Below are 27620 nucleotides of genomic sequence, written 5' to 3'. Positions count from 1 at the left end.
TTAAGTGCATCCGTCATGAGCGGAAGAAAAAGAATATGCGCCGGTAATGAAATTCTTAAAAGAAACGGGCTTGATGGAAAAAATATAGAAGGTCTTTGTTTGTTTGTTTTTGTTTTGTTTGTTTTTATTGTTGTTGCCAATCTTGTTGTTGCCACTCCAGTCCAGTAGGTGGTGATAATTCACCTATACGCTGATTTGCCAACCGCCAATAAACGCTAGAAGAAGAATTGCTTTTCAGTGGGTGGATGAAATGAACATTAAGATCAAAGTAACTTTTAAAAGTAATGCATTACAATATCGAGTTACTCCCTAAAAAAGTAACTAATTGCGTTACTTAGTTACTTTTTATGGGAAGTAATGAGTTACATTGCTTTTGTGTTCGTTTTTCTCACCGGTGCTTTTGACACCATAACTGAAATAATAATGCTGCTTTTCACGTGTTATCGGAAATTTGATAATTCCCACTTCTGAAGTCGTGATTACGAGCTTATCGCATTCACGTTTCGACATGAGAGGGCGTTCATGTGCAATTTCATACCTAGGAAACTCATATTTATGATAATTCCATGAGCAGCATAAGCCTGAGGCTAAGTAAATTCATGCCTGTACAGTAGAGGGCGCAGCTCAGACAATCCTTTCAGATGTGCTGCCATACTACTTCTTCTTCTTCTTTTGTATTTAATGGCAGTTGGCAAACCAGCTTAAGGTGGATTTCCGCCACCTACTGGGATGGAGTGTGAGGCCTCGATGAACAAAAGTGTTATATACAGAAAAGAAAAAAAAATTAATAATAATAAAAATAAACAACTAAATTCTTCTAATCAAATCTGTATCTCTCAAATATTCTAGCAGAAAACCATAAACCCTTAAAGGAACACTCCACTTTTTTTGAAAATAGGCTCATTTTCCAGCTCCCCTAGAGTTAAACAGTTGAGTTTTACCGTTTTCGAATCCATTCAGCCGATCTCCGGGTCTGGCGGTACCACTTTTAGCATAGCTTAGCATAGTTCATTGAATCTGATTAGACCGTTAGCATCTCGTTAAAAAATGACCAAAGAGTTTCAGTATTTTTCCTATTTAAAACTTGACTCTTCTGTAGTTACATTCGTGTACTAAGACCGACAGAAAATGAAAAGTTGTGATTTTCTAGGCCGATATGGTTAGGAACTATACTCTCATTCCGGCGTAATGAACAAGGAGCTTTGCTGCCGTACCATGGCTGCAGCAGGCACAGTGATATTACGCAGCGCCTCTCACAAATGTCTCCATGGTTGCAAGGCATGCTCCCTGTGCAAGCAGGGGGTCACAGGCGCTGCGTAATATCTTTGCACCTGCTGCAGCCATGGTACGGCAGCAAAGCTCCTTGTTCATTACGCTGGAATGAGAGTATAGTTCCTAACCATATCGCCCTAGAAAATCACAACTTTTCATTTTCTGTCGGTCTTAGTACACGATGTAACTACAGAAGAGTCAAGTTTTAAATAGGAAAAATATTGAAACTCTTTGGTCATTTTTGAGCGAGATGCTAACGGTCTAATCAGATTCAATGAACTATGCTAAGCTATGCTAAAAGTGGTACCGCCAGACCCGGAGATCGGCTGAATGGATTCGAAAACGGTAAAACTGAACTGTTTAACTCTAGGGGAGCTGGAAAATGAGCCTATTTTCAAAAAAAGTGGAGTGTTCCTTTAACTGTTTCTGTGCATTCTGAAATATATTCTTAACTGAAATGTCATCGATTTCCATTTCTCTTAGTTTTTCAACAATCTGCTTTCTTTGTCTATTATATGCCTCACAATGTAAGAGCACATGTTCAACGGTTTCTGTTATTCCACAGTAATTGCAGCAATCTGTCTCACTTTTTGCTATTATATGCAATGAATAATTAAGGTTAGAGTGTCCTATACGGAGCCTGGTTATAACAGTATCTTCTCTTCTGTTTCCATATACCTTTCTTTCAATCCCCACTTTATATTGAATGCTGAATAAGTGTCTTCCTTTTGACTCTTTATTCCATACATTTTGCCACATACTTACAACTGCTGTTTTAATAATATCTTTTACTTCTGTTTTTCTTAAAGGTATTTCTCTGTCGTGCTGCCATACTCGCAGGAGAAGAAGAGTTTAACACACTACTTCAGCAATAAAAAATGAAAATGAAACACAAATGTGATGTTTATCTTAACTTTGTTTTTTGCTCATTCGTATTGGAAGGTAAGCAGCAAAGACATTGGTTAATAAATTTAAATTAAATACATAAAGTATATTGTGTAAATTGACATATTATTGCATATTCTGAGTTTTCACTGTTTTTCATTTTGAGGAATACTTAATCTGTTTTTGTGCAAGTGAGATGAGTAAATTCATATAATGTGAGTAAAATATTAATTTCCCGTCGATGATTCACACTCCAGCTCAGTTGGTGGCGGTAATGCACCGAATGCTGCTCTGGCAGCCGACAACACAAAGAAAAGAAGGAAAACAGGAGTGTCATCTCTGAATCATGGCGACTACAGATGTTGAAGACTTCATCGGACAAAACAGGCTGTTGTCAGACTTCGTCGAGAAGTTTCGCGGCCTCTCCGAAAGCGACAAGCAGTGGAAGTACAGGAGGGAGTTTTTATTCAGAAACATCAGCAACTATGAAGAAGAAGAGTCTCGTGTGGATCATCTGCTCGCGATGTCCATGGTGTGGGCGAACCACGTGTTCTTGGGCTGCAGGTCAGAAACACAACAAACACTGACCGGGCATCATTTGTTGACATGCTTTCACATGACGTTTTTGTGAGATACAAACTCGAGAATGCGAGAAAGAAAAGTCAGAATCGTGAGATAAAAGTCCGTGGCGAAAACAAGCTTATTATGAAATGCTAAATTGTTTACATTTATTGTGCAACATTTGTGACAACTTGCCCCGGCGGACATTTATGAAAGTCTTAGTTTTGAGAACACCTTTCAGCGGCAGCTTTTCATTCAGATTCATAATTTATATTTGTGTGTATGTGTATATATATATTAGGCTGACCAGACGTGCCGTTTTTCAGCTCTATTATCAGTTTCCCGACTTATTATTAAAAGATCATGTTTTGTCCTGTGTTTCATCATCTGTCCTAAATGACTTTATCGCACTTTTCTCTCTTTTTGTTGCAATTCTTCTGCTTATCTGTTGAATAAAAGAGTGTCATGTGACTGTTCATGTTCTCATGTTACTCTGCAGGTACAACCCAGAGCTGCTGGAGAGAGTGAGAGAGATGGCTGATGGGATTGATGTGGAGGACGCTCCTGTTTTCAAGACCAGAGATGAGCTGATCAAACAACAACAACAGAAGGTGAATAATCCTAACGCCTTTCCACCGATCCTTCACATTACAGCTGAAGTGTGTACAATACGTGCCAGTGCATCAACAAACAAGTATAACCGGTGACAGATGTAAACACTTATAACACTTATAAACACTGCTTTATTAGGCTTTACACAGGGGGAGATGAAGAGAAAATGCCATCAAAACTTATCTGAAGACAGTCAGCTCCCTTCAGAGATACAGTCAGAATTGTGTTATAAAGTCAGAATTGCGAGATATAAAGTCAGAATTGCGAGTTGTAAAATCAGAATTGCGAGATGTAAAGTCAGAATTGTGTTATAAAGTCAGAATTGTGTTATAAAGTCAGAATTGCGAGATATAAAGTCAGGATTGCGAGATATAAAGTCAGAATTGCGAGATATAAAGTCAGAATTGCGAGTTATAAAGTCAGGATTGCGAGATATAAAATCAGAATTGCGAGATATAAAGTCAGGATTGCGAGATATAAAGTCAGAATTGCGAGATATAAAGTCAGGATTGCGAGTTATAAAGTCAGAATTGCGAGTTATAAAGTCAGGATTGCGAGTTATAAAGTCAGAATTGCGAGATATAAAGTCAGAATTGCGAGATATAAAGTCAGAATTGCGAGATATAAAGTCAGTATTTATTTTTTTTTATTTAGTGGCGGAAACAACCTATGGTAGTCTTCCTACGTTTCAGTGTGGATGAGAAACGTTTGGAAATGCTAGTGGCAGGAGAACATTTTGAATGAAAACGCTCTTTTCAAATGACCTGAAATCTTCACAGTATCAGTGTTGGGGATAACACATTACAAGTAACGCGAGTTATGTAATCAGATTACTTTTTTCAAGTAATTATTGTAAACATGATGGTTATTGTAGTTCTGGACTAAATGTGAACATGCATTTACTCATCTCACTTGCACAAAAACAGATTCAGTATTCCTCAAAATGAATAAAAACAGTGAAATGCAAACCTGCAATAAGTGTTAAATTACACCCATATACTTTATGTATTTAATCTCACTTTATTAACCAGTGTATTTGCTGCTGATCTTTCCAGTTAAGCCATAGTAATAAAAATACTTAGAAAACGCTAGTGTGAACTGAGAGCGTTTTAAATGAAAACACTGTTTAATGCAGATTATTGTAGACATAGCCTAACCCCAGCACAGTTGAAGGTATCACAAGTCTGAGATGTCCTGTTTTCTGTCTCTTCTGCAGAGGTGACGCCTGAAGGACTCGCCGTCGTTTCATTACACACACCTGATGAGGAACTGACTGAGATCTGTGTATCAGAACCGTCTCTTCAACAACATCAATCACACTAGATTTTAATGACTAGCTTTGACTTGTAACATCTAATCCCTAGTTGTACATAGTTTTTTTTATATATATTTTGTTAAAATAGGCTTTTGTATTATTAGTAATTGGCTGCAATAAAAACGAACACATTCTCTTCACTCCAAGTCTGAAAAAGTTTTATTTTTTTATACAGCATATTAGAAGTATAAATGTTCTCATGATAAATTCACAAAATCTAACATCCTCATAACACTGTCATCCAGGTATCACTGCATGTAGGACACCGTTCATCTGGACATGCCCTCAGTTTTGTTTTGTTTTATTTGAAGCACAAACATGTGAGCATAAAGATGTTATCAAATACAGATACAAAAAGATGATTCCCACAGTCAATCTTCAGGTGCGTTTAAAGGCAAAACGGGCATGTAATCTTTTAAGAGATTTATTTTCAAATATATTACTGATGGTTTACTAAAAAAACTCAAAGATGGATATATTCAGGGACTGCAACATCTGCCAATAATATGCAATCGTCAACCGCATCAATCCGACAACAGTACATTTCAAATTGTGTTAGCAATAACTTACCATGCAGTTAAAAAAAATAAATAAGCACACAAATGTTGATTTTTGTCAAATGTTCCTGTGGATTTGTGGTGGATGTGGAGTTCAGTGAGAGCGTTACGAGTCGACCCAGCTCTGCTCCACGATGGCCGACACTCTCTTCTCATATTCACGTTTGTTCTCCTGATAGAGCTGAGCGGCTTGACTGTTGGCTGGGCTGTTTGGGTTGGGCTCGTCCAATAGAGACTAAACACAACCACGCAAGAATTATGGGAAGATATCTGAATGAGTTGAATCTCACAGCACCATTCAATAATATCTGCAGAGCATATATTCCACCCCAAAATCATTTAAATGTTAAAAAACACAAATATACTTGATGTATTTAATCTCACTTTATTAACCAATGTTTTTGCTGCTGATCTTTGATCCAATTAAACTATACTAACAAGAAAAAAGACTTTAGATCAACATCACATTTGTTTCATTTTTTAGTTTTTACTGCTGAAGTAAGAGTACTGAACTTTCTTCTCCAGCGTCCTCCTGTGATCCAGCAAAGGCTTATTTGTTTCATTTTTGGTGTGAAGGCCTTTACATTTGCCAAAAATAGAGCTTTTGTTTGTTTATTAAGATAATAAAACAATCAAGCCCAGCCCAGATGAGGAAAAGTAACGTAATGCATTACTAGTCAATGGGTTCTTGGTTAAATGGCTGAAATATGTCCATCAAAACAACAATTTAGAAGTAATAGGATATTTTCTATCCTGTTTTGATGGGTGTGTCTCATTCATGACTTGGAAGTTAACGCCCCCGGCTATGATTAGGTAACAGTTTTGCATTTTCAACGTCTCCCCCAATACACGTGTGGAATTGTTTTTAAAGTTTAAAGGTGCAATGTGTAAATTTCAGGAGGATCTATTGACAGAAATGCAATATAATATACATAACTATGGTTTCAGTGGTGTCAACCGTTATGTTTTTATTACCTTAGAATGAGCCATTTCTATCTACATACACCGCAGGTCCCCGTACATCAAAGTCGCCATTTTGCGACGGCATGTTTCTACAGTAGCCCTAAACGGACAAACTGCTCTACAGAGCGCATTTGCTTGACTGGCTACTCTCTGCTGTCTCAGATGATGATATTTTTGTTCTGTGTTGGCCACCGTAGCTTCTCTATATTGCAATTCTAAACCTTGCCGCTAGATGCCGCTAAAATTTACACACCGCACCTTTAAATTTTAATTTTGACTTTTTCCTTTGCATTTTTCGTGTACAGGTGACAATGTTGACAAAACAACCCCATTCACACCAATACACGAAAAATGACTAAAAACATTGTATTCTGCTGCCAGGCCAGTAGATGGCGATGTCACTTTGTAAAGAAACACTACGCGCCTATAGACTGAACACGTAATACACATGACGTCTGCTGCCTTCGGAGGACGCGTTCCAAGGTAGGAAGGCATCAAGGAACGTCCGAATTAAATGTTAGCTTCACTTCCTGTCACCTGATATCCCTTCATCTGATCGATTTTTTTTTTATAGGCAGCATAGATGTATCCTTCGCTGCCTCTGATATCCCACAATCCTGTGCTTTCCATTCATTGACAGTCGAGTTAAAAAATAAAGATGGCATCTGAAAGTTGTAGCTGGTGGTCAGTTTGTGTGTAAATGTACATTTCTGACCAACGTTTTATCATTTCTAGTGAAAACTCACTATTGTAGTAATTAAATATTCACTTAGTTATCACTAAAGCTCGCTCTATTTTGCTATAGATGATTAAACCGTTATGCTGCCTCAGAGGTCTGTCTGAAATCAGTTTCGTGAGGAAACACTGCCTACAAAGTCATTGCCTGATAAGGCAGCGAGGCAACAAGTCACTGCCTAAGTTTTCAGATGCAGCCGTAATACGCATACGCATGACGTCACCGTTTTCCCAAATTTGTTTTTCTTCTTGTTGTTTAAACAGAGACGACATCGGTATTCAAAAACTTCCACTTTGAAACCTGTTTTCAAAGGTTTGTGTTTTCAGGCCCCCAGAATACCACTGTCGAGTAAATGAAGGGCTAAAACGCATAAAAAGTTTTTAGTTGAAAACGGTGTTGTGTCATTGGTCATTTACATGACTAACTTAAACACCTCTGATTGGCCACTGAATTCACACACTCAACAAACATGTGTGTGATTGGCTACAATAACCAACGCTGCAAAGACACATTGTAAATAGAAACCTTTGACGCTCTTCACAAATACGCACAGGAGTGTTTATCAGCGGGTACCAGACTGACCCAGTAAGGCGAATATCGTTATGTTTTTAAATTTTGAAAAGTATAAACTTATTAACAGAGACAATATGGAACTTATGTACAAAATTCATGTTACATTCATAAATCGAATTATAACAAACCCATCATGCACCTGGATAGATGTCAGAATGGAAGAAACGTCATACGTGGGACTCCAGCGGTTCTGAAGAATGTCTAAACATATACTGCCATCTGCATACACTAACATACAAGAGAATATCATCAGTCAGAAACACCGCACACGTTCATTATCTCAAAACTCAACTGTTAGCGGCTCACCATTTGGGTGAAACATTTTGGAGATGAAGCGAACCGTAGGAGGCTTGTTGGGATATTCTTCTGAAAATTCAATAACGAGTTTAAATGTTCCTGCAGAGAGAGAGACAGACAATTCAGATGAATACAAGTAACATCGGACACAACCTTCAGCCACATCAAGAAAAAAAGTGTTGTGGCTCAGTCAGAAACTTAGAGCTGCTACAACGAATCAAAAATAATCGACCATGTCTGTTATCAAAAACATGAAAATGCTTTGTATTAAAGCACTTCAAGCAAATGCATGTGTAATGTTTAACACAGTCAGATGCATGTGTTGTTTAATTCTTTGAGATGTTTTCACTAGCATTTTATGGTTGCCATCTTATCTGTAGATGTTGGAAAGTCACACGAGTATTTCTTGACAGCAAGTGAGTCTCCTTTAAACTACACTGAATGAGCACCAACGCACTCAAGTTGTTATTATTATTACTCCTATGACAGTAAAAGCCAATATATTGTAAAACAAATGCACTGTTGCTACAGTAAGGAAAACCCTTGAGCTTTATTTTGACGGAAACTGCAAAAGTACCGTTTCTGTAGCTATGTTTCCATCTATCTATTTTTATGCGCATTTTGGCATATCGCATACAAAAACCACTGGATGGAAATGCAAAGATGTGCATAAATTCTAAAAACGCGCATAAAAAGCTTGTGTGCTTATTTGAGTCAGATAAATTTATCCGATAAGAAAACATGCGCATGAACTACGATGAAAAGACATTTACCGAAAAAAATCCTTGATGCACATAAAAAAAAATCACATAACTTTGTGCTTTGGGCTGGACTAACCAGTGGACCGATTTAAGCCTGATTTATACTCGACGGGTCTGCAAATTCGCTTGGGTTCGTGTGACAAAAATGACGTCATTGCGGCTTTGGCGAAAGTGCGTGCGAACCGATTTCACTTGGTGGTGTGCACGGCATTTTTTGTAACTTCGCATGCAGCTCCACTTCCAAAGATGCATGACTTAGAGGCGAATGTGGCCGATGCATGTCATCTGTACCAGCACCCAGTTTGCGTGTGTCTAAATTAATTGTTTAACATTTACAAAATGAGCCTACAATAGCAGAAATAAGCCCTTTTAATGAAAATAAAGATCCATGTTTAATAAAAATGTTCACGAAATTAAATGAAAATGTTTAGTTAAATTAGAAAATTAGAGACTGTTGCAAGTAATTTATTATATATGAAAATTATTAAATACAGTGGCTTCTCCTACTTTTCTTTGTGATATTTAACGCCAGTTTATCAGGAAGTGACAATTTTGTTCTCTTTGACTCACTGGATGGAAACGCTGCTTTATTCGCAAATGTTTTATGTGATATTCCCATTTTGCGCTTAAGTTAAATTGAACTGAGCCCTTCTGAGACACGGAAAACACCAGATCACAAGCTGATCGCACGAGCAAAGGACGCACTTCGATTTGAAACATGTTATAACCTTAATTAATCTAAACTATACCTGTTCTGTCTCCATGCAGCATATATTCTCTGGCTCTGCAGGCATCATTGTCTGACTCCGGTTCGGATAAATATGACTGGCTGAACACTGCTAGTTTCTGACATCTTCAGTGCGTGAGATTGCCCTGTTTTGTTGTTGCGGGTTGAGCAGGAGCTCCGCCCTCTTCTGGAAGGGGGGCCGGGAGCAGCAGCTCATTTGCATTTAAAGGGACACACACAAAAACAGCGTGTTTTTGCTCACACCCGAAAAGTGTCAAATTTGACAAGCTATAATAAATGATCTGTGGGGTATTTTGAGCTGAAATTTCACAGACACATTCTGGAGACACCAGAGACTTCTTGTGAAAAGGGGGCATCCGATGTCCACTTTAAGGTAATCAACTAACCTAGCTAGTTCTTTTTGTTGTTGATGTTTAATTCGATTTAAATATGTAAGTGAGAAGAAGAAGAAAAATAAAAAAACGTTTAGATATCAATCTGCATATGCAATGGACATTGGTTATGCTCATCTTTGCTCACTTCTTTGAAGGCATCTTGAGTAAAACAACCTGAACCGGAAGCGATGTATTCTGTGAAACGGGTTGCAGAGGTTTTTTTGTGCATATTAACACCTTTTAATGGGAAACACTGAACAGAGATAGGTTCACTATATTTGTTTTCTTTGAGGTCAAATCGCACATTGTTTAGATGAGCACCTTTGGCACGATATGAAATAAAACTAAAATGATTCAGATTTTTCCTCCAATTCATCGGTTAACCAAAGAAACAATCACAAGATTAATTGATTATAAATATAATCGTTAGTTGCAGCCCTAAAAATGGCACATTAGGAGTATTTATCACTGCGAAGCTGCTTTGAAACAATCTGTATTTTTTAGAACTAAAGCTGACTTGACTAAATACATCAGGAAAGTTGGACCAATGCTGAGTTGATGTTTATTAACTATTATTTATTATAGAGGAATCAAGGACTGGCTCACCATCTTCAAAGGGAGTTCCTACAGGCCTGCAATGAAACAGACAGAAACAACGGTCATGTTCATGGAGAATAAACACCTACTGTAACAGCTATCATTACCCATGAGTCTCACTTCAGCAAACATACCCAAAAATCACAGCGTTCCACAGCATGATGTTGTTTTCTGAAGGAGCGCCACTCACACCGGTTGGAGGATCTTCTTGAAGTCTGTAAACCAATATAAGCAGTTATACTGAAGTTTCATTTCTCTTAGTTCATCATAATAATTCACGAAGAGACCAGAAAACGAACTGTAAAGAGAGACAACAGGCCTTTGCAGCAATGCGTTTACTGAACCTTTATTGATTTGTCATTGCTGACAGGTGCCGATGCATCTGGTGAATAATGTACATCTCGCAGACGAGTAGCATCAAAATCAACACATTCAGACGGACTTCACTGGACTGACGCTGTTGTTTCGCTGATAACAGTTATGATGAATAGACACTCTGTATTTACAGAAGCTTGTGCACAAACATATTCGGCTGACTTTGAGTTCTGTGTTTATCAGTAGTCGAGTGTGTTTAATAAGGGCTGTCTCGTAACTTACTCAGCCTAAAAATATCATGGTACAGTAACACTATTTGACCATGGTAATGAATGACAACAGTGGTATTATTTGGTATGCCAAGGTACATGTCCAAACATTGATACCTTTCTTATTTTAACTGACACTTTTGTCCAAAGCTACTTACAAACGAGAAAAATAACAAGCAATCTGTTGCATGAGTCACAAATGCCAAGTTTAAACTATACACTCTAAAAAACGAAACATATTTACACAGTAAAATACCGGTTTCCATTAAAACAGTAATATACCGTAAAACAATGCATTCTGGGTAATATTATTTGTCGTTTTCGAGAAACGACAAACAATATCACCCAGAATGCATTGTAATATACAGAATGCGTTGTAATGTACAGAAGTAAAATACTGTAAAAACATTGTATTCTGGGTAATATTTGTTGTTTTCGAGAAAGCAGTCTATAGAGCTGCGTCTGAAATCGCGTACTGTCTAAGTAGGTACTACATTTGAATTTAAATTTACTTCACAACCATTGAAAAAGTATGTTCTATATAGTACGAATGTGTAGAGTATGAATGCAATCTGGACGTACTACATCCGCCATGTTGTTACTGTCACATGACCTACCAGCGTCAGTTACGTGCCTTCAACTCCATTCACAAATCCTCTCCCGTGGCCTCATAGGATACTAAAGTGTCCATTGTATGCACACTTCAGAATCTCGCCGGAAGTAGTATATCATCAGGGTACTTTTCGCCTACTGTTTTTCGAATACTATGATTTCGGACATACTACTCTGTTCGCATACTGTTTTTCGCGTACTATATAGTAGAGAAGTATTCAATTTTGGACGCAGTGTAGGTTACTTTTCTCGAAAATGACAAATGGTTTCAATGGAAACAGTATTTTACTGCGTAAATTTGTTTCGTTTTTTTACAGCTATTTTTTAGACTGATATGCGAGAGGTGAACTCCAAATAAGAAGAGATAGAGCAAAATGGTAACACTTTACAATAAGGTTACATTTGTTTAACATTAGTTAACGGAAGGGTAGCAATAGCAAGCTAGCTTTGAAAGCATTAGATCCCACCCCCTCCCTGCAGAGCGTCTCCAAAGCCACGCCTCCTTCAAAACATGAACCCGCACAGTCTGCAAAGTCATGTTAAATTACCTCACATAACATTACAGTAATAATAAACGTAAACAACTTACAGAGCTCTTACTTCTTTGGTCCTGAGACTTCCACAGAAGATATATGTACATTTTCTTAATATTTACCACTTCTATTAATGCTATCAGGATGTAAAGAGAGAATAACAAAAAGCGTTTATAAGAAAAATAGCCTACCCTACCTTTAATATGAACTAACAACTTCTGATCTTAGTTAATGTTAATACATTGTCAGAATCAAAAATTGTATCAGTTAATATTATTGAATGGATCTGAGATGACACGAACTAGCAAGAAACAATTGTATTTTTATATTAGCTAATGTTTACAAAGACTAAAAATACTGTAAGAAAGTTATTACTCATGGTTAGTTCATATTAGTTAATGCGTTAACCAATGAGACCGTACTGAAAAGTGTTACCACATTTTTATTAATAAAAATGAGTCCAGAATGGCGATAAAATAGTATGTTTACTGTGATGCTCTTTTACGTTGAGCAGCATTCTGGTTAGTAAGGACTGTATCTCCAAAACTACACAACATTTGTGTCTCTCAGGAGTGCTTTCCAAGCCTGCCTATGATGGACACAATTGCTGTCTACCCTGTGAAAAAGTACTATGGTACTGTGGAGAATAAACAACACGAACGAAGTGCTGTTGCTGGCGCAGGCCTGGCTAACGCTGCTAAAGGCTAGTCATATAAACACAGCCCGCGTGACGCGTTACATCAACACACAACACTCATCTGAAATCACAAACCTCTTAAAGTCTCTCATAAGCCGCCGTCTCGCTGGAGTAGACATGCTTTAATATCGCCTTATTATGTCATAAAACGAGCAGAATACTGTCAGGCTCAGGATGATAGGTGCGATGCGCACGTGACGTCACCCGTGACGCCATAGACCTGGCAACAACCGCAGTGGCGCTTTCTGTACTAAAACAGTTTTTACACTAAATTTAATAAAAAGCAATAATAATAATAAAAAAGGGCAGTGAAACCATGAACTCGTCTACATAATCTCTAAAACTGCAAGCATATTATCTGCTTTATATGGAATTCATGCCACATAAGGGGGGAAAAAATCATAATTATGAGATAAAGATTGACAAAAAGTAGAAATTATGACTTACTATGTCATCATTTCTACTTTTTATTCTTATAATAATGAACTGGTATGTCATAATACTATGTAAGTCTTTTATGGCCTTTTATGTCAAGAAATCAAAATTATAACTTAATATGTCATAATTAGGACTTTTTAATAAGGATGCGCTTATATGAAATTTTTGACCGATACCGATAACCGATAACTCTTTATATTTGAAAGCTGATAACTGATATATTGGATGATAAATCTAAATCCAAATTTTTATAAAATTTTTCATTATTTCTCATTATAATATGTATCTTATATGACAGACTTGCGCTGTACATGTTGTACTTAACTGTATTCTCCTTTTTGAAGTGATTTAAATCATATTTCAAGTAATTTAAAGTCATCACTGGTGGACAGTGTGCATCTGAAGTGTCTCAGCTGAAGGAATTAATCCATTATTTATCGGCTTTAATATATCGGCCAAATTTTCTTATCGGGGCGATAATGATAACATTAAAAATGAACACATATCGGCCAATACCGATATTGTGGATGATATCGTGCATCCCTTCATGATTTGGACTTATTATCTCATAATTTGCTACTTTTATGTCATAATTATGACTTTTCAATAGGGATGCGCTGATATGAAAATTTTGGCCGATACCGATAACCGATAATTCTTTATATTTGAAAGCCGATAACCGATATATTGGCCGATAAATCTAAATCCAAATTTTTATATCATTTTTGAGAGCCTGATTACAAAAACAAAAGTCTCACCATTAAAGCCATGTCCCAAACACACAATTATAAGGAAATATTGCATTATTTATCGGCCTATACCAATATTGTGGCTGATATATCTTGCATCCCTACTTTTTAAGTCATGATTTGGACTTAGTATCTCATAATTTGCTACTTTTATGTCATAATTAATGACTCAATTCATCTCATAACTTACTACGTCATAATTTCGACCTTTTAATCTTATAATTATGACCTGGTGTGTCATAATACTACGTAAGTCTTTTATGGCCTTTTATGTCATGACAAAAAATTAAAAATTATAATAATTATACTTCATATGTCATAATTATGACTTTTTAATAGGGATGCGCTGATATGAAAATTTTGGCCGATACCGATAATTCTTTATATTTGAAAGCTGATAACCAATATATTGGCCGATAAATCTAAATCCAATTTTTTATATAATTTTTGAGAGCCTGATTACAAAAACAAAAGTCTCACCATTAAAGCCATGTCCCAAACACACAATTATAAGGAAATATTCCATTATTTATCGGCCTATACCAATATTGTGGCTGATCTTGCATCCCTACTTTTTAAGTCATGATTTGGGCATAGTACCTCATAATTTGCTACTTTTATGTCATAATTTATGACTCAATTCATCTCATAACTTACTATGTCATAATTTCGACTTTTTATATTTTATAAATATGATTTACCAAAGCACTCAAACACTTGAGCTTTATAAACAGGACTTTCTTTACTGTAACAAGGCAGTATCTTACTTTCTCTATTAGTGTTCACCCCAAAGTTTGGATCAAAATATAATGTTTCATAATTTCTGAATCTGAAAACACGCCTCTTTTTTTCTGTCAACACTGACATTGAGCAATTATGAATGTAATATTTATCAACAATTCTAAATAAAATAGATACATAATTATAAAACAATAACATATCTGCACATTTTATACACACACACAAAAAAATAAAATAAAAATAATATAACCGTTGACGTGTTAATGAGATCCTATTGCAGTAAAGGAAAACGCCCAACGACGCATTTGGCAACCAATCAGAGCGGAGTATCAGCTGTGAGCGTCCAATTAGCGACGAGCCGGTTGTCGGTGTTTGATGTGAGGAAGGCTGAAGTGAAAACAACTGTGGGTCAGGGTGGGACTCTGAAGGCCGTCGGCTTCTCATTTCCTCACAGGATTCCCTTCTTTAATTACTCCAAGATCCCTGGCCACATGTACGTTTTAAAGTAATCAGTCGATTTCGGGTGGATATTCGTGGAAAGCTGGGCGAAGGTAGATCAGAAATCTGTGAAAATCGAGTAAAAAAAAGCAGACATGGACGAAAAGGCGTTTACGAAAGAGCTGGATCAATGGATCGAACAGCTGAATGAATGCAAACAGCTCTCAGAAAGCCAAGTCAAGAGCCTCTGTGAGAAGGTATGTATGTGATACACCATCAAACATCGTGTTTCGGTCTTTATTTGATTTTTTTTACCTTTAGCCGCGTTAGCTGCTAAGCTACAAGATGGCGGATTTTTAAACCGACGCAACACTCCTAAGAAACTACGATTGTTCTTGATTTAGCCGACATGTCTTCCGTAAATATTTAATGAAATCACTCGTGAATGTTGAGTTGATCTGTGCCTTTTATTATTTACGGTAGGCTGAAAGCTACAGCACTAATTAATCCGCAGTAAATCGAGTCTTGTTAAATCACAATAACTCTTATTCGGATAAAAACAACGTGTAACTTAGATTTTAGAGAGTTTCTAAATATAAATGTGTTTCTTTTGCAAAAGCAACGCGTTTGAATGCGGCTGCTTCCTCATCATCACTCACAGTGTCTTAAAATGGCGCCTGTGTGTGAGTGGCCATCATCTGATGACAGCAGAGCACACATGCTATACTAGCACAGTGCTCTTTATTCTTCTCTGATCGTGTTACATACATCGACAAATGGCCAAAGTGTGCAGGTGGGATTGAATCATGAGTGTGAAGTTTTGATCGCACCTTTAAGATTCACCGTGTTGGTCGCTGTTCTGCTGCTGCAGCAGGTTTAGTCGTGCTGTTTGCTTATTAAAGTACTTATTGTTTGATGAAACCATCAAACATCGAGTACAAAGCTGTGAAATCAACGAAATATATCTTATGAATTAAGTAAATGCAAGTAAAAAAATGTAAGTAGATGTATTTGGTACCATTACAAATAAAACTAGCTAAGGTTGTTCAGTTATTTGAGTAAGCCCATTTATAAACCAATATTTATAAGTAATGTCAACTTATTTAATTTGAATTACTGATACTAAATTTCTCCACTGATAGCCGATTATTCAGAGTGATCAGCCGATAATGATAGTTTGGGGGTTCTGCCTTTTATACCTTTTATATTGTTGATAACTTCATTATAATTAAATTAATCATTATATTTTTAATTATATTTCGAAAGAAATGCGTTCTCTCCATTTCATCAACTTGTTTCAGAGTAACTGTATCAGTTATAAACAAACACAGTACTCAAATTAATATTAACACATTAACTAAATTCTGAAGACAAAATTAATATTTAATAACTTTCTGAATATTAATTCATATAATTACTATTAATATTGAACATCAAAGTGGTTTCTTAGCATTTTCTTTACACAAAGCACAAATTCAGTGCATTTTCCTGCCCTCTTTTGATTGACAGGATATATCGGCCCTGACTATCGGCTGTTTTTAAACTATCGGCTGATAGTGTGAAAATTTTCTTTTATTGGCCGATATATTGGTGCATCTCTAATTTGAATCCGCTAAAATAGCTGCTAATTATTACCTGCAATAGTGCACATTCATGTTAAAAGACCAAATTTTAATTAGTCACAGGAAATAAAGTCCACAGGAAGTGGTGAGGCCACAGTCCATGACGGACAGATTGTTCACAGCATAGATGTGTATAGATGCCACATTCGACTGCGTCCGCCATCTTGGAACTGTCAAGATTCCGAATGCTGTCGTCGCTCACAGTAAAAATCAATGAGTTTTCCAAGATGCCACAACATTGTTCAGCCTCTGGTTGTAAAAACTGCCCAGATTTAAAATCCCGAACAAAAGGGATGACCTTTCACAAGTGAGAACGTGTTGGTTTGTTTTTTTTTATTACTCAATATTACAGGTTTTTAAACTATGGTAACCCTTTTTTTAGCGTATGCAGAATTATCTAACATTAATCAAACTAAATCCTATAAAAATCATCTGCCGAAGTGATAAAGATACATGGGTGTATAACTACGGTTGCAGACGCACAGTCAACTTGAGTCTCTTGAGGGTTCATGGACCGGCTTTGACTGTTCCAACATGGTGGACAGCTTACGCATAGCGGCTCATAGAAACAGCCGCTAACTAGACATCTGTGTGTGTGTGTATATATACATATATATTTGTCTGTGGTTAACACGGCCAAACGTTAACCACTTTACATGGCCGCTCACTCTAACATTAACCTAGATAAATGTGTGCTATAATTAGGCACGTATCCAAGTGTAGGAGCTAAAGTAGTGCCGTGCTTGATGTGCATTTCTCTCTAGACTCATCCACTATACTGCAGAGATGACAGTCGGCGTCGTCCGCTTCATCTTCGCAGCGACACTGACTCAGGAAACACTAGTTTATTAAAAATAAGGATGGATGTTGTTACACATCTCTAACCACAGTATAGTCGTATACACAGACACACGTTGTTACAGCAGTTGGATTATAGACTCATGGCTTTTGAAGTTTGGCTTTAATTGTGGTATCAAAAAACACTGTCCTATCGACGCCATAACACGTGTAGGGCATCTTTTCCATGTTAATCAGAGTTTGTTCTAACCAGCCGCAATGGCGATATACAACAATGGACTAGAGGTCTTCACGGGTCCACTTGGATCCCAAAACCTGAGGTCCGACCCGAGTGGGTTCAGGCCAAAACTTCAGGTGCGGGTTCAGTATCGGTGGTCTCGGCAGGTAACTTAAAATAAATGTGCCTTTTCCGTATGGAGCCAAAAAGACCCGAGTTCTTTTAAACTATGTCAGGCATTTAACAAAATTTTATTATTTAAAACAATTATATTAAAGCGTTATCTCAGTTCTCTTTGAATCCGCTCTTCTGCGTGCAGTGGACTCATGGTTGCTTCCGCATTTACGCTCTCTATTTTATTTTATTTTTTTCCCGTACCGTTTCAACGAGTGCCATTAGCACAGATTAAAATAAACTTTAAATACTTTATGGTCAAGTAAATAACATTACGCCAAAAGTTATGGGACGTAATGAGGTTACAGCGATGAATGATTGACAGCACTTCAGCACGTACTTACACGTTCACGTCAAGTGCACTTTGAGAAACGCATAGAAAAGGATCAAACGTTTGTAACCTCGCACACAGATCCATCTTACAGCTATGAGATCCATCAGGAAAAGCCACTCGCTTCATTACGCTGTGTGTTCATACAGATCTTTTCTTTCTAGTGTGCAGAAGCCCTTCGCCGGAGATGATGTAGCCTAAAGAGCGTTGCAGACAACACGCATCCAAATCCACTGGTCACAACTGAAAGCTGAACTCAGAAATAACTGGTATCCATCGGGCAGGCAATAATATGAAGTATAACTAAATAAATGAAAGTAATGGAGCAGCATCCACCGGGATTTTTCCCGACTGACCGCGGGGCTGTGGAGACGTCAGTGCCGTTTACTTTCGGGTCCAGTCGGGTTCAAAAATAAATGCGGTCGGGTCTAATTTCATCCGGTCTGTCTCAGGTTTTTTCTTTGCATCAAATCACAAAAAACTACTTAACGCTGCTTATGTTATGAAGAGGAGTGATTTTTCTACTGAATTAAAAGACTTGACTGCCATCGAGATGGTAGATATAGAGAAAGTGAAGCTGCCGTCACGAGTTCTAGTCTGGTTTGTTTATCGCGCTGCCTTTCTGCTAGTGACGTTAGGGCAGTATTTTGATTTTCTGTCGTGATGGTGAAAAGTGTCGCCATTGTAGGTCATTTATGCTGAATCGAGAATTGCAACAGGAGCTCACATCATCGTTCAGGGAAAAAAAACAGGACGGTGTAATACAATTTTCACCTTTTCTATGTGTGAAAACACTAATAGAAGCAGGTTGAGGAGGTGACGGGAAGACGCCGTATAGCAAATCTAATAATGTCACTGATTGAGTGATAGTGGGTTTAATCAAATAATCACACAGCTGAGTGTTTTTGAAAGTTTTGTGTTTGTTTTGGTTTAATAATTAACATTACATTCGTGAGTATGACTCCCACTCGGCTTGTGAATGAGTATAACTTGTTCTCGGCCACTTCAAAACTGTTCACGAGCTTCTATGGGTTTGATTTTGATTGTCATTTGAAATAAATACAAAAAAATACAGTGTCTGTGTCTGTCCGCTGAATGTGACCCTCCGATTCTCCTCCGTGGCCATATGGGACAATGAATATTTACAAAGACAACATGAAAACTAGTTAGCCTACATTTAAACCCTTCCAACAAAGAAATGGATCGACTTCTGTCAGCTTGTTGAACATTTATTTTTTTTATTTGGACATTTTCCACCATATGATGGCTGAAGCAGCAGCGTGTGACATTGAGTGTGTTTACATGCACATTCTTAAGCTGATTATGCTTAACAAGCCGACAATGAGCGTAATGTAAACGCGGTAACCCGTTTTCTTTTATCGGAGTAAGGTCATAAACCAGTCGGAACAGGTAGATTTTTGCCCCTTGCACCGATTTCGCGCGGCATGGAAACGCTTTAACCTGCTTTCTGTCGGCTTATTGATATATGACAGAAACGCATTCTTAGTGCAGATTTAAACGCATCCAGACAGAGCGAGCGTTTTGCGGGAAAGGAAGAAGGAAATATATCACAAACGCAGACTCTTTCAAGACCCAGACAACTGTAAAAATGTGTTCTCATCTGTCGTGCAGCAGAAGTAGAAGTGGTTCAGTCAAAATGCTGCATCTGCATGACTAATAGCCTATATGAGCCGTAAGCTTCTCGCTGACATGTTGCAAGCTTTATTTAACATCACAACTGACATAACATGGAATACTTGAAGTCAGATGCGCAAATGATTATTTTTTGACGTCACTAGAGGGAAATAACCCGATTTATTAATAAAGTCATGCAAACACGGTTACTTGCGTTGTCAGTTTACTGGTTTGCATGTAAACGGGGAAAACTGGTTATTTCAACAAGCTGATATTTGTGATCAGATTACTGGTGTGCCTGTAAACGTGCTCCGTGTTTTCACGGTAACCAGATCAACATTGTGAACGGAATTCTGCTAAACTGAAGTGAAAACACCAGTGATCATGTAATGGGATAAAATAACTTCTCTTCCCTGCAAACGATACCATGAAGAATGTGAATATTTAACCAAGTCAAAAACAAAAAAAGGGTAAGCAGGTATCCATATTCATTTCAGTACCAGCAGACAAGTTAAACGATATGTTACGTAAACGATAAAAGCTCCTTGTGGTTTCTCGCTTTGATAGATTTGAGCAACCATAAACAACGCAAAACATATGAATTTTGAGTTATATAGAAATCACTTCCTGCCCTCCAGCTGCATTTTGCGGCCACAGCAATGACGTCATGTGCAAACAACCTATTGTGGAGGGTTTTGTTTTTTTGCTATGTGAGCAAATGGAAACACAAAAAAATATTTTATGAAGTCTCATTCACCGCTATCAAAGTTTACCCAACTTATGCTTCTGAGAAACCTGAAAATGTGGAAAGGGTCAGTTCTATTTTAGAAATGTTTTCTGTTTCTGTGATGTATTCTGACAAAGACCGTTTCAGTCACTCAATTTTAAAATGATTAATGCATACTATGTAATATTGGCAGGTAAGAAATCTGAATGACATTATTTTTATTTTCTCCGCAGGCTAAAGAAATCCTGACCAAGGAGTCTAATGTGCAGGAAGTGAGATGTCCGGTCACTGTGTGTGGAGATGTTCACGGCCAGTTTCATGACCTCATGGAGCTCTTCAGAATCGGAGGAAAGTCACCAGACACGAACTACTTGTTCATGGGAGATTATGTTGACCGAGGCTATTATTCTGTGGAAACAGTCACACTGCTCGTCGCCCTCAAGGTGAGTGCTTGTTTTGTATTTTTTTTTTTTTTTTTCTTACTCACAGTGTATGAAGTTGTTCTCTAAACCCCGCCTTTCTGAGAGCCTGCTATGCTCTGATTGGTCAGATGACCCAGTCTGTTGTGATTGTTACAAACCTACACAGGTTCAGCAGGACTGGAGTTAATGACGACTCGTTTCAGCAGTTCAGAATCACTTCTCTCTTTTAGGAGACAATAACTCCATTTATCTGAACTTTGATCTATGACTTTGCAGATCTTTTACCTTCACAAACCGCTTTATAACACTGCATGAAAAGGAATATCCCAAAAAGCATAATAGTGGCACTTTAAACTATCATAAATTGTCCATTTATGAGTATTTAAGGTTATTCATTTTACCCACTATAACTCTAAACTGAATACATTTACCAACATAACCAAAATGAGATTTACAGCATGTAGCAGACACAAAACAATACACGCAATACAATAGGGGTGTAAGAAAATATCGATACACATGAATATCGCAATATTATATTTGCAGACACTGTATCAATTCTCAAAAACACTGTATAGATAATTATTTATTTGCTTACATCCAAAATTCATGCCAGTGTCTTTTTGTTCGGTTTAAACCTGACCGCTTGATGCTAGAGATGCACCAGTCGACTGGCCATAAATCAGTCTTTAGTTTTATTTTGACCTCTATTCTCTATTCCGGACTTGCACACAAACTGCATTGCAATCATTTCCCAAAATGTCATTGGTGTGGAAACATTACAAAGTCTGTAAACAGGATGTTAACACAGAACAGAGACAGGACATGCTGAAGATGGACGCATAGAGGAGAACACAGACGCGCCTCCAGCATTGTGTGTTTGCACAACTGACAGGCTATAATAGACCATTTGGGTGTTTGCAAACAGCGATGATGCGTGTTGTGGGCGGAGCCTACCTGAGGCAGAAAATGGCAGTTCTGCAGTAGCAGTCTATGGAAGCCACAGAGTAAAAGAATAAAAACAAACTTTACATCTCACAATTCTAACTTTTTTTTTTTTTTTCTCACAATTGAGTATATATATCTCAAATCTGAGACGAAAAATCATATGATATTCTGCCATTTTCCCCTCAGAATTGTATGTTTATATCCTGCAATTTACTTTTTTTCCTCAGAATTGTGGTATAAACTACCAATTACAAGTTGTAAAGTCTGAATTAGAAGATATAAATTCACAGTTGCGAGAAAAGTCAGAATTGTGAGAGATAAATGTTATCATTTTAAGTATTATTTCATGCTGTAACTGTAGGGCGAATACATTATCAGGGTTCAACGCTAAGGATTTTTTCTGCTGGCCCGGTTGGGCCAGTGGTTCAAATTTGCCCTGCCAAAATTTTCACTGGCCCCGCAAAAAAAATGTATAAAGTAAAAGAAAAGAAAATGGGCCTATAAATAATAAATAAGGTTATGACACCTAGATTAACTCAAATTTTAAATATTGTTAGACAAGTAAACATTAATTAATAAAATAGCAACAAATAATCAAATTACAAGTAATAGCACAAATGTAATAAACAGTACTTTTCAGGTTTTTTACGTAGGCTTGAACAGCCCATTTTCAGGTACAGAAATTGTAATATAATGTACTATAAAATTAGATTAAACTTCATAAGTTAATCAGTCAAGAGCGGTTACAGATGCATAAATAATGTTTTGAAATGTTGAAAATATAAAACATTAAATAATGAAATTATTTATAAAATGAAAAGATACTTTAAATGTGAAATTAAACCCGCCAGTAGGTGGCAGCGAATCACTTAATGAGCGAGTCATTGATATTCAACTGATTCATTCAAACGGCTGATTCATTCAGGAAGTGTTCCTCAGAGACACAAAGCAATTCTGTGGACTTTGTTTGGAACTATTTTCGTCGGCGAAATAGAGCAAAACAGGCGATTTGGTGTCTAAAAAGTAAGTTAATTAATATAAACTGCTTGTTAATTAAACTGTACGTTGTATAAAATCAATATCACATTTGTAATCATGCTTGTATTTGGAGAAAAATGGCGCTCTTCGTGTAATATTGGTTAACTATATTAAATTATATACATATAAAATTTTTGCCCCTTATCTTGAATTCTGGGGTATTCTAAAGGCATTTTAGTAGACTAAATCACGCAGTGAAATCGTGCACTCTAAATATGCACGCGCACTAATCTAACCTAATAGACCACATCACGTAGTGTATGCGTGCACTCAATGTGTGTGTTTTTGTAAATATGGGACATACTAGATTATGTCAGATTGTTAAATCAACAATTACGATATCATAGACGATATATATCGCACACCCTACAACAGTGGCCCGATCGGGCAAGTGACCGTTCTGTCAACTGTCCTGAGCATCGCTCACACTGGCCCCGGGCCATCAGGCAGACCTTATTGTCGAGCCCTGATTATGCCACCTATGAACCACATATGTAGATATTATTTAGATCTATTTTCTACATCAAATTCATGCTTTAATAATAGACTAATCATCGCAGGTTTCATCAGTTCAGTCTGTCCGTTTAATGTCCATTTAATTTCATTTGATGACGGTATTCTACAAAAATGAAGACTATCTTTTTTGCATTCCGATTCTGACATCCAAAGGCACTAGAAGGACATGGATTTTGCACATTTTCCTCCATTGTTACCACTGTTTTTCTGCCACTACAATGCGCTCAACTGCAGTGATGAAATTTAGACGTCTGCTCCCAAAAGGTCTATTAACTCTAGCCACTCAACCCACTGCTAACCGGCGATGGTTGGTGATCACTGGTATTTTTAGTTTATCATGGCAGTGGTTAGCATGCGTAGCCCTATAGCATTACATCTACAAATAATATATTTCTGCCTCAGAATGGGATTGTAATCGGAAGTTGTGTTGGTGTTAGCTGTGCAGTCTGAACTCATACTGGAGTCACGAGACAAGGGTGGTCTGTAAAATTAGTCTCAATGAAGGTTGATGGTCAAATAAAAATGTTTAAATCATTATTATGCTGCTTAATTTTATTCTGCTGAGACACTTGGAAAGGTTTTTAACAGTAGGTACGTCTTTAATCATTGGTTATGTCTTCAAATTCCAGGTTAGGTACCGTGAACGCATTACAATACTTCGAGGGAACCACGAAAGCAGACAGATCACACAAGTGTACGGCTTTTATGATGAGTGCTTACGGAAATACGGCAATGCTAATGTTTGGAAATACTTCACAGACCTCTTCGATTACCTTCCCCTTACTGCCTTGGTAGATGGTCAGGTAGGTCAATTCTCCCTCTGCTGAAGCTCAAGTGTGTGACTTGTTTTTATTTATATATATGTTGATGACAGAAATGACACACTTTAGCTTTAAACCCTTCAGCAGTTTGTTGTGAAGTTGACATCTTATTTTCTGCTCTGTAGATATTCTGTCTTCATGGAGGATTGTCACCGTCCATAGACACTCTTGATCACATCAGAGCGCTGGATCGTTTACAGGAAGTTCCTCACGAGGTATTGATCGTTTATCTGATCATGTCATTTCTTATCCTCATAAGTGTGACTGTTTTAACTGCTATTGTGTGGTTTACTTGTGCAGTTTTGAGTCAAATGGCAAAATAGAGCTTAAAAATCAAATTGAGCTAAAACAAGCACTAATGGCTCTCCTCATCTTTGGTTTTCCTCAGGGACCCATGTGTGATTTATTGTGGTCTGATCCGGATGACCGTGGAGGTTGGGGTATTTCTCCTAGAGGTGCAGGCTACACTTTTGGGCAGGACATATCTGAGACATTCAACCATGCAAATGGCCTTACGCTGGTCTCTAGAGCTCACCAGCTAGTGATGGAGGTGGGTTCATCTGCTCATGTCAAAAATGCCAAAAATGAAAATTCTTTCATTTACTCCCCTCATGTTGTTACAAACTTTTGCTCATCTTCGGAACACAAATGAAGATATTTTAATGAAATCTGAGCGATTTCTGTCCCTTCACTGACATTCACCCAAAACTCTGACACTTCAAGACATTCATAAAGAGATAACAAAATAAATCCAAATGAAATGTGGCGGTTTAATTCTTCTGAAGAGACACAATCACTTTATATTGTGAACACATTTATTTTAGACTTTTATTCGTATGTACAGTGAATACAAACAGCTCAACCGTACTTGACGCATGAGAACAAACCTCACCTTGCAGAAGCTCAAATGTGATGTGTAACACGAGAATGAACCTCATTGGTTCTTGTTTAGCAGCTTTATGTAACTGGCCCTAGGTCTTTAAGAAAGGTTTTAAGTCTTAAATTTGATTTGGTTTTTTAAACCTGTGTCAGTCAGTTAATTTGTCTCTCTTTGTCCCCTAGGGCTACAACTGGTGCCATGATCGCAATGTGGTAACGATTTTCAGCGCACCCAACTACTGTTACCGGTGTGGTAATCAGGCAGCCATCATGGAGCTTGATGACACCCTGAAGTACTCATTGTAAGTTGAAACGCTTGATAGAAGAGGATGCAGAGTTCATGAACGCTCAGCGGATGAAAGTGTCTGATCTGGTGTGTTGTTGTTGTGTGATTTCAGCCTGCAGTTTGACCCCGCACCGCGCAGAGGAGAGCCGCACGTCACTCGCCGTACCCCCGACTACTTCCTGTGAATCTCTCTCTCTGCACAGTATTGCCATGATATAATAATCTTCATTCAGTTTAAAATAAGAGGAGAGGAATGGGCAACAGTATATAAAAAAGATTAAAGAGAAAACTGATCCAGTGAGAAATGTCTGTGGACCAAAAGGTGTGTGCCATATCCAAACAGATCCGGCTTCAGTCCGACACCACGACCATGAGATATCAGCTCCGTTCCCGTCTGCTCTTGCTTCTGTCCTCCGGTCTCTAGATGAATACAGTCAACAGGCTGTGAAACCCTTCTGAACCCTCTGTGTGTACTTTCTTCTTTTTTTTTATGTCTGTTTGCACTTTTTTCAACTGAACGACAGCTAACACATGTCAGTTTTACAGTTTATTTCCCCTTTTTTTTCCATGTGGTGAGGGAGGAATGAGATTAGATGCTTCTGTATCTCAACCACCAATATCTAGAGGATAATCTTTCCTACAGTGAAAACATGTTAAACAAATGCCAACTACGTGATATGTGGCAGACTAAGATGGCATGCCATCATAGGAATGCTGGAATAGCTTCATATGATGGTTTGTGTCTGTATAAAGGGTACCAGTTCAACAATAAAGATGGATCTTGCTCCTGTATTTTGTCTGTTACTCTGAGTGATTCCTGCTGCTCTAAAGTCGTCACATTTATTTCTACAGCACTTTATACAATAATTATTGTTTCAAAGCCACTTCACATTAATAAACACTGGAAAATAAGTGTTATTGTATACATCATTCGCTCCCCACGTACATCAATGACCCTGTCGCCGGTTCACCACTGTTCCTTCCTTGGAGCACTTTTGATAGATGCTGACCACTGCAGACCGGGAAGAGCTGCAGTTTTGGAGACGCTCTGACCCTAGTCGTCTAGCCATCACAATGTGTCCCTTGTCAAACTCACTCAAATCCTTACGGACTTGCGACGTTCGCTTGTCGTGTCCAGGGGCCAGTTGCATGAACTTAGCCACTAGACTGTGTCTTAAGAACTAGTTTGACCAACTAGCAGTTAACCAAGAGGTAATCCATCTTACTTTTCCAATTCAAATGATACCAATCTACCTTTTTATGTGTTTGACTTTAAAAAGCTTTGACCAGTCTTGAAGAAAACATTTAGATGACTAACTTTTAAGACTAGTCTAAGCAGTTTATGCAGCTGGCCACTGAAGACAGTCTTCAGCTGTTGCAGCATGATTAAAAGAACAAGGCAAATCCCGTCCTGGATTTACACTGCTGGGTAACGAACAGAGAACACAGTGTGTTGCAGCCTCAAAATATTAGCTTCTTACAGAATAAGACGCTACTTAGAGACTTCACATCATGAACACAAAGAGAAAGCTGTTGAAGTTGAGAAGGTGTAGTACTGAATTAATTACTGTGTTTCAAATAAATCCTATAGGACTTTGGAAGCAAGGTCATGTTTGAGAGTTTCTTTATGTGGGTGCGTGCATCTACAAAAAAGGAGGGCCTGGCAGAAAAACCCTGCGTTAATGAGTGACACAACAATGTTTACAAACTTACTTAAGGTATACATGAATGCACGGTGAAAGTAAAGACCTAAGTTAATCTGAAATTGGTTTGAAAAGTGAATTATGCATAGAGAAAAAACTTAAATACAGTATCTGAGTTTCCATTACAGATTTGTGTGAAACTTTTGTGATATTTTCTAAATGTTGATAAAAAACTATTGCTAAATGACAGTTTCCATTAACTGATGTTTTTGATAAATTGTGGCATTTCTTTAGAATCCAGTATTCCTGTAATTATTTTGTCTTTTATGAGTTTAATAAAGAACTCTGTCTCGTCGTCTGTCCAAACATACCGCGCCATCTTTAAATAATGATCGACTTGCTACGTACTGCTTCCATTGCAGTTTTGCAAAATATTCCTTTTTCGAATTACTGGATAAACCACCTCATGTGAGCATAAAAACGTTTTTGCGATATATGGGAGTTTTTGCTCATTTTTCCA

General features: G+C 37.6%; 3 protein-coding genes across 3 annotated transcripts; 2 read left to right on the top strand and 1 right to left on the bottom strand.

Moving 5' to 3' along the window:
* The first annotated feature begins 2431 nt into the window (after window positions 1–2431).
* Window positions 2432–4785, top strand: cdkn2aipnl (CDKN2A interacting protein N-terminal like). Its single transcript, XM_051876749.1, has 3 exons — window positions 2432–2721; window positions 3218–3329; window positions 4547–4785. Exons 1-3 carry the CDS (start codon window positions 2504–2506, stop codon window positions 4550–4552), a joined length of 336 nt encoding a protein of 111 aa, XP_051732709.1. The 5' UTR covers window positions 2432–2503; the 3' UTR covers window positions 4553–4785.
* A 1-nt stretch (window position 4786) lies between these two features.
* Window positions 4787–12911, bottom strand: ube2b (ubiquitin-conjugating enzyme E2B (RAD6 homolog)). Its single transcript, XM_051876748.1, has 6 exons — window positions 12753–12911; window positions 10386–10466; window positions 10261–10286; window positions 7781–7870; window positions 7614–7702; window positions 4787–5437 (listed from the first exon to the last, which is right to left on the bottom strand). Exons 1-6 carry the CDS (start codon window positions 12794–12796, stop codon window positions 5309–5311), a joined length of 459 nt encoding a protein of 152 aa, XP_051732708.1. The 5' UTR covers window positions 12797–12911; the 3' UTR covers window positions 4787–5308.
* A 2066-nt stretch (window positions 12912–14977) lies between these two features.
* Window positions 14978–26249, top strand: ppp2cab (protein phosphatase 2 catalytic subunit alpha b). Its single transcript, XM_051876742.1, has 7 exons — window positions 14978–15300; window positions 20781–20990; window positions 24101–24274; window positions 24418–24507; window positions 24681–24842; window positions 25355–25473; window positions 25570–26249. The coding sequence occupies exons 1-7, from the start codon at window positions 15199–15201 to the stop codon at window positions 25640–25642; spliced, it is 930 nt and encodes a 309-aa protein (XP_051732702.1). The 5' UTR covers window positions 14978–15198; the 3' UTR covers window positions 25643–26249.
* Window positions 26250–27620: the final 1371 nt, after the last annotated feature.

This window comes from Ctenopharyngodon idella, chromosome 21, assembly GCF_019924925.1.
Source record: "Ctenopharyngodon idella isolate HZGC_01 chromosome 21, HZGC01, whole genome shotgun sequence".
NCBI lineage: Eukaryota > Metazoa > Chordata > Actinopteri > Cypriniformes > Xenocyprididae > Ctenopharyngodon > Ctenopharyngodon idella.
The sequence above is the reverse complement of the archived record's forward strand: the minus strand, read 5'-3'. Positions and strand labels throughout refer to the sequence as shown.

Coding starts and splice junctions, on each gene's coding strand:
- cdkn2aipnl (XM_051876749.1), top strand. CDS start 2,504: ATGGCGACTACAGATGTTGAAGACTTCATCGGACAAAACAGGCTGTTG. Junction 2,722..3,217: donor CACGTGTTCTTGGGCTGCAG/GTCAGAAACACA, acceptor GTTACTCTGCAG/GTACAACCCAGAGCTGCTGG.
- ube2b (XM_051876748.1), bottom strand. CDS start 12,796: ATGTCTACTCCAGCGAGACGGCGGCTTATGAGAGACTTTAAGAG. Junction 10,467..12,752: donor CTTATGAGAGACTTTAAGAG/GTTTGTGATTTC, acceptor ATTGGTTTACAG/ACTTCAAGAAGATCCTCCAA. Junction 7,871..10,260: donor AGGAACTCCCTTTGAAGATG/GTGAGCCAGTCC, acceptor CTCTCTCTGCAG/GAACATTTAAACTCGTTATT.
- ppp2cab (XM_051876742.1), top strand. CDS start 15,199: ATGGACGAAAAGGCGTTTACGAAAGAGCTGGATCAATGGATCGAACAG. Junction 24,275..24,417: donor CTGCCTTGGTAGATGGTCAG/GTAGGTCAATTC, acceptor TCTGCTCTGTAG/ATATTCTGTCTTCATGGAGG. Junction 24,508..24,680: donor TACAGGAAGTTCCTCACGAG/GTATTGATCGTT, acceptor GGTTTTCCTCAG/GGACCCATGTGTGATTTATT.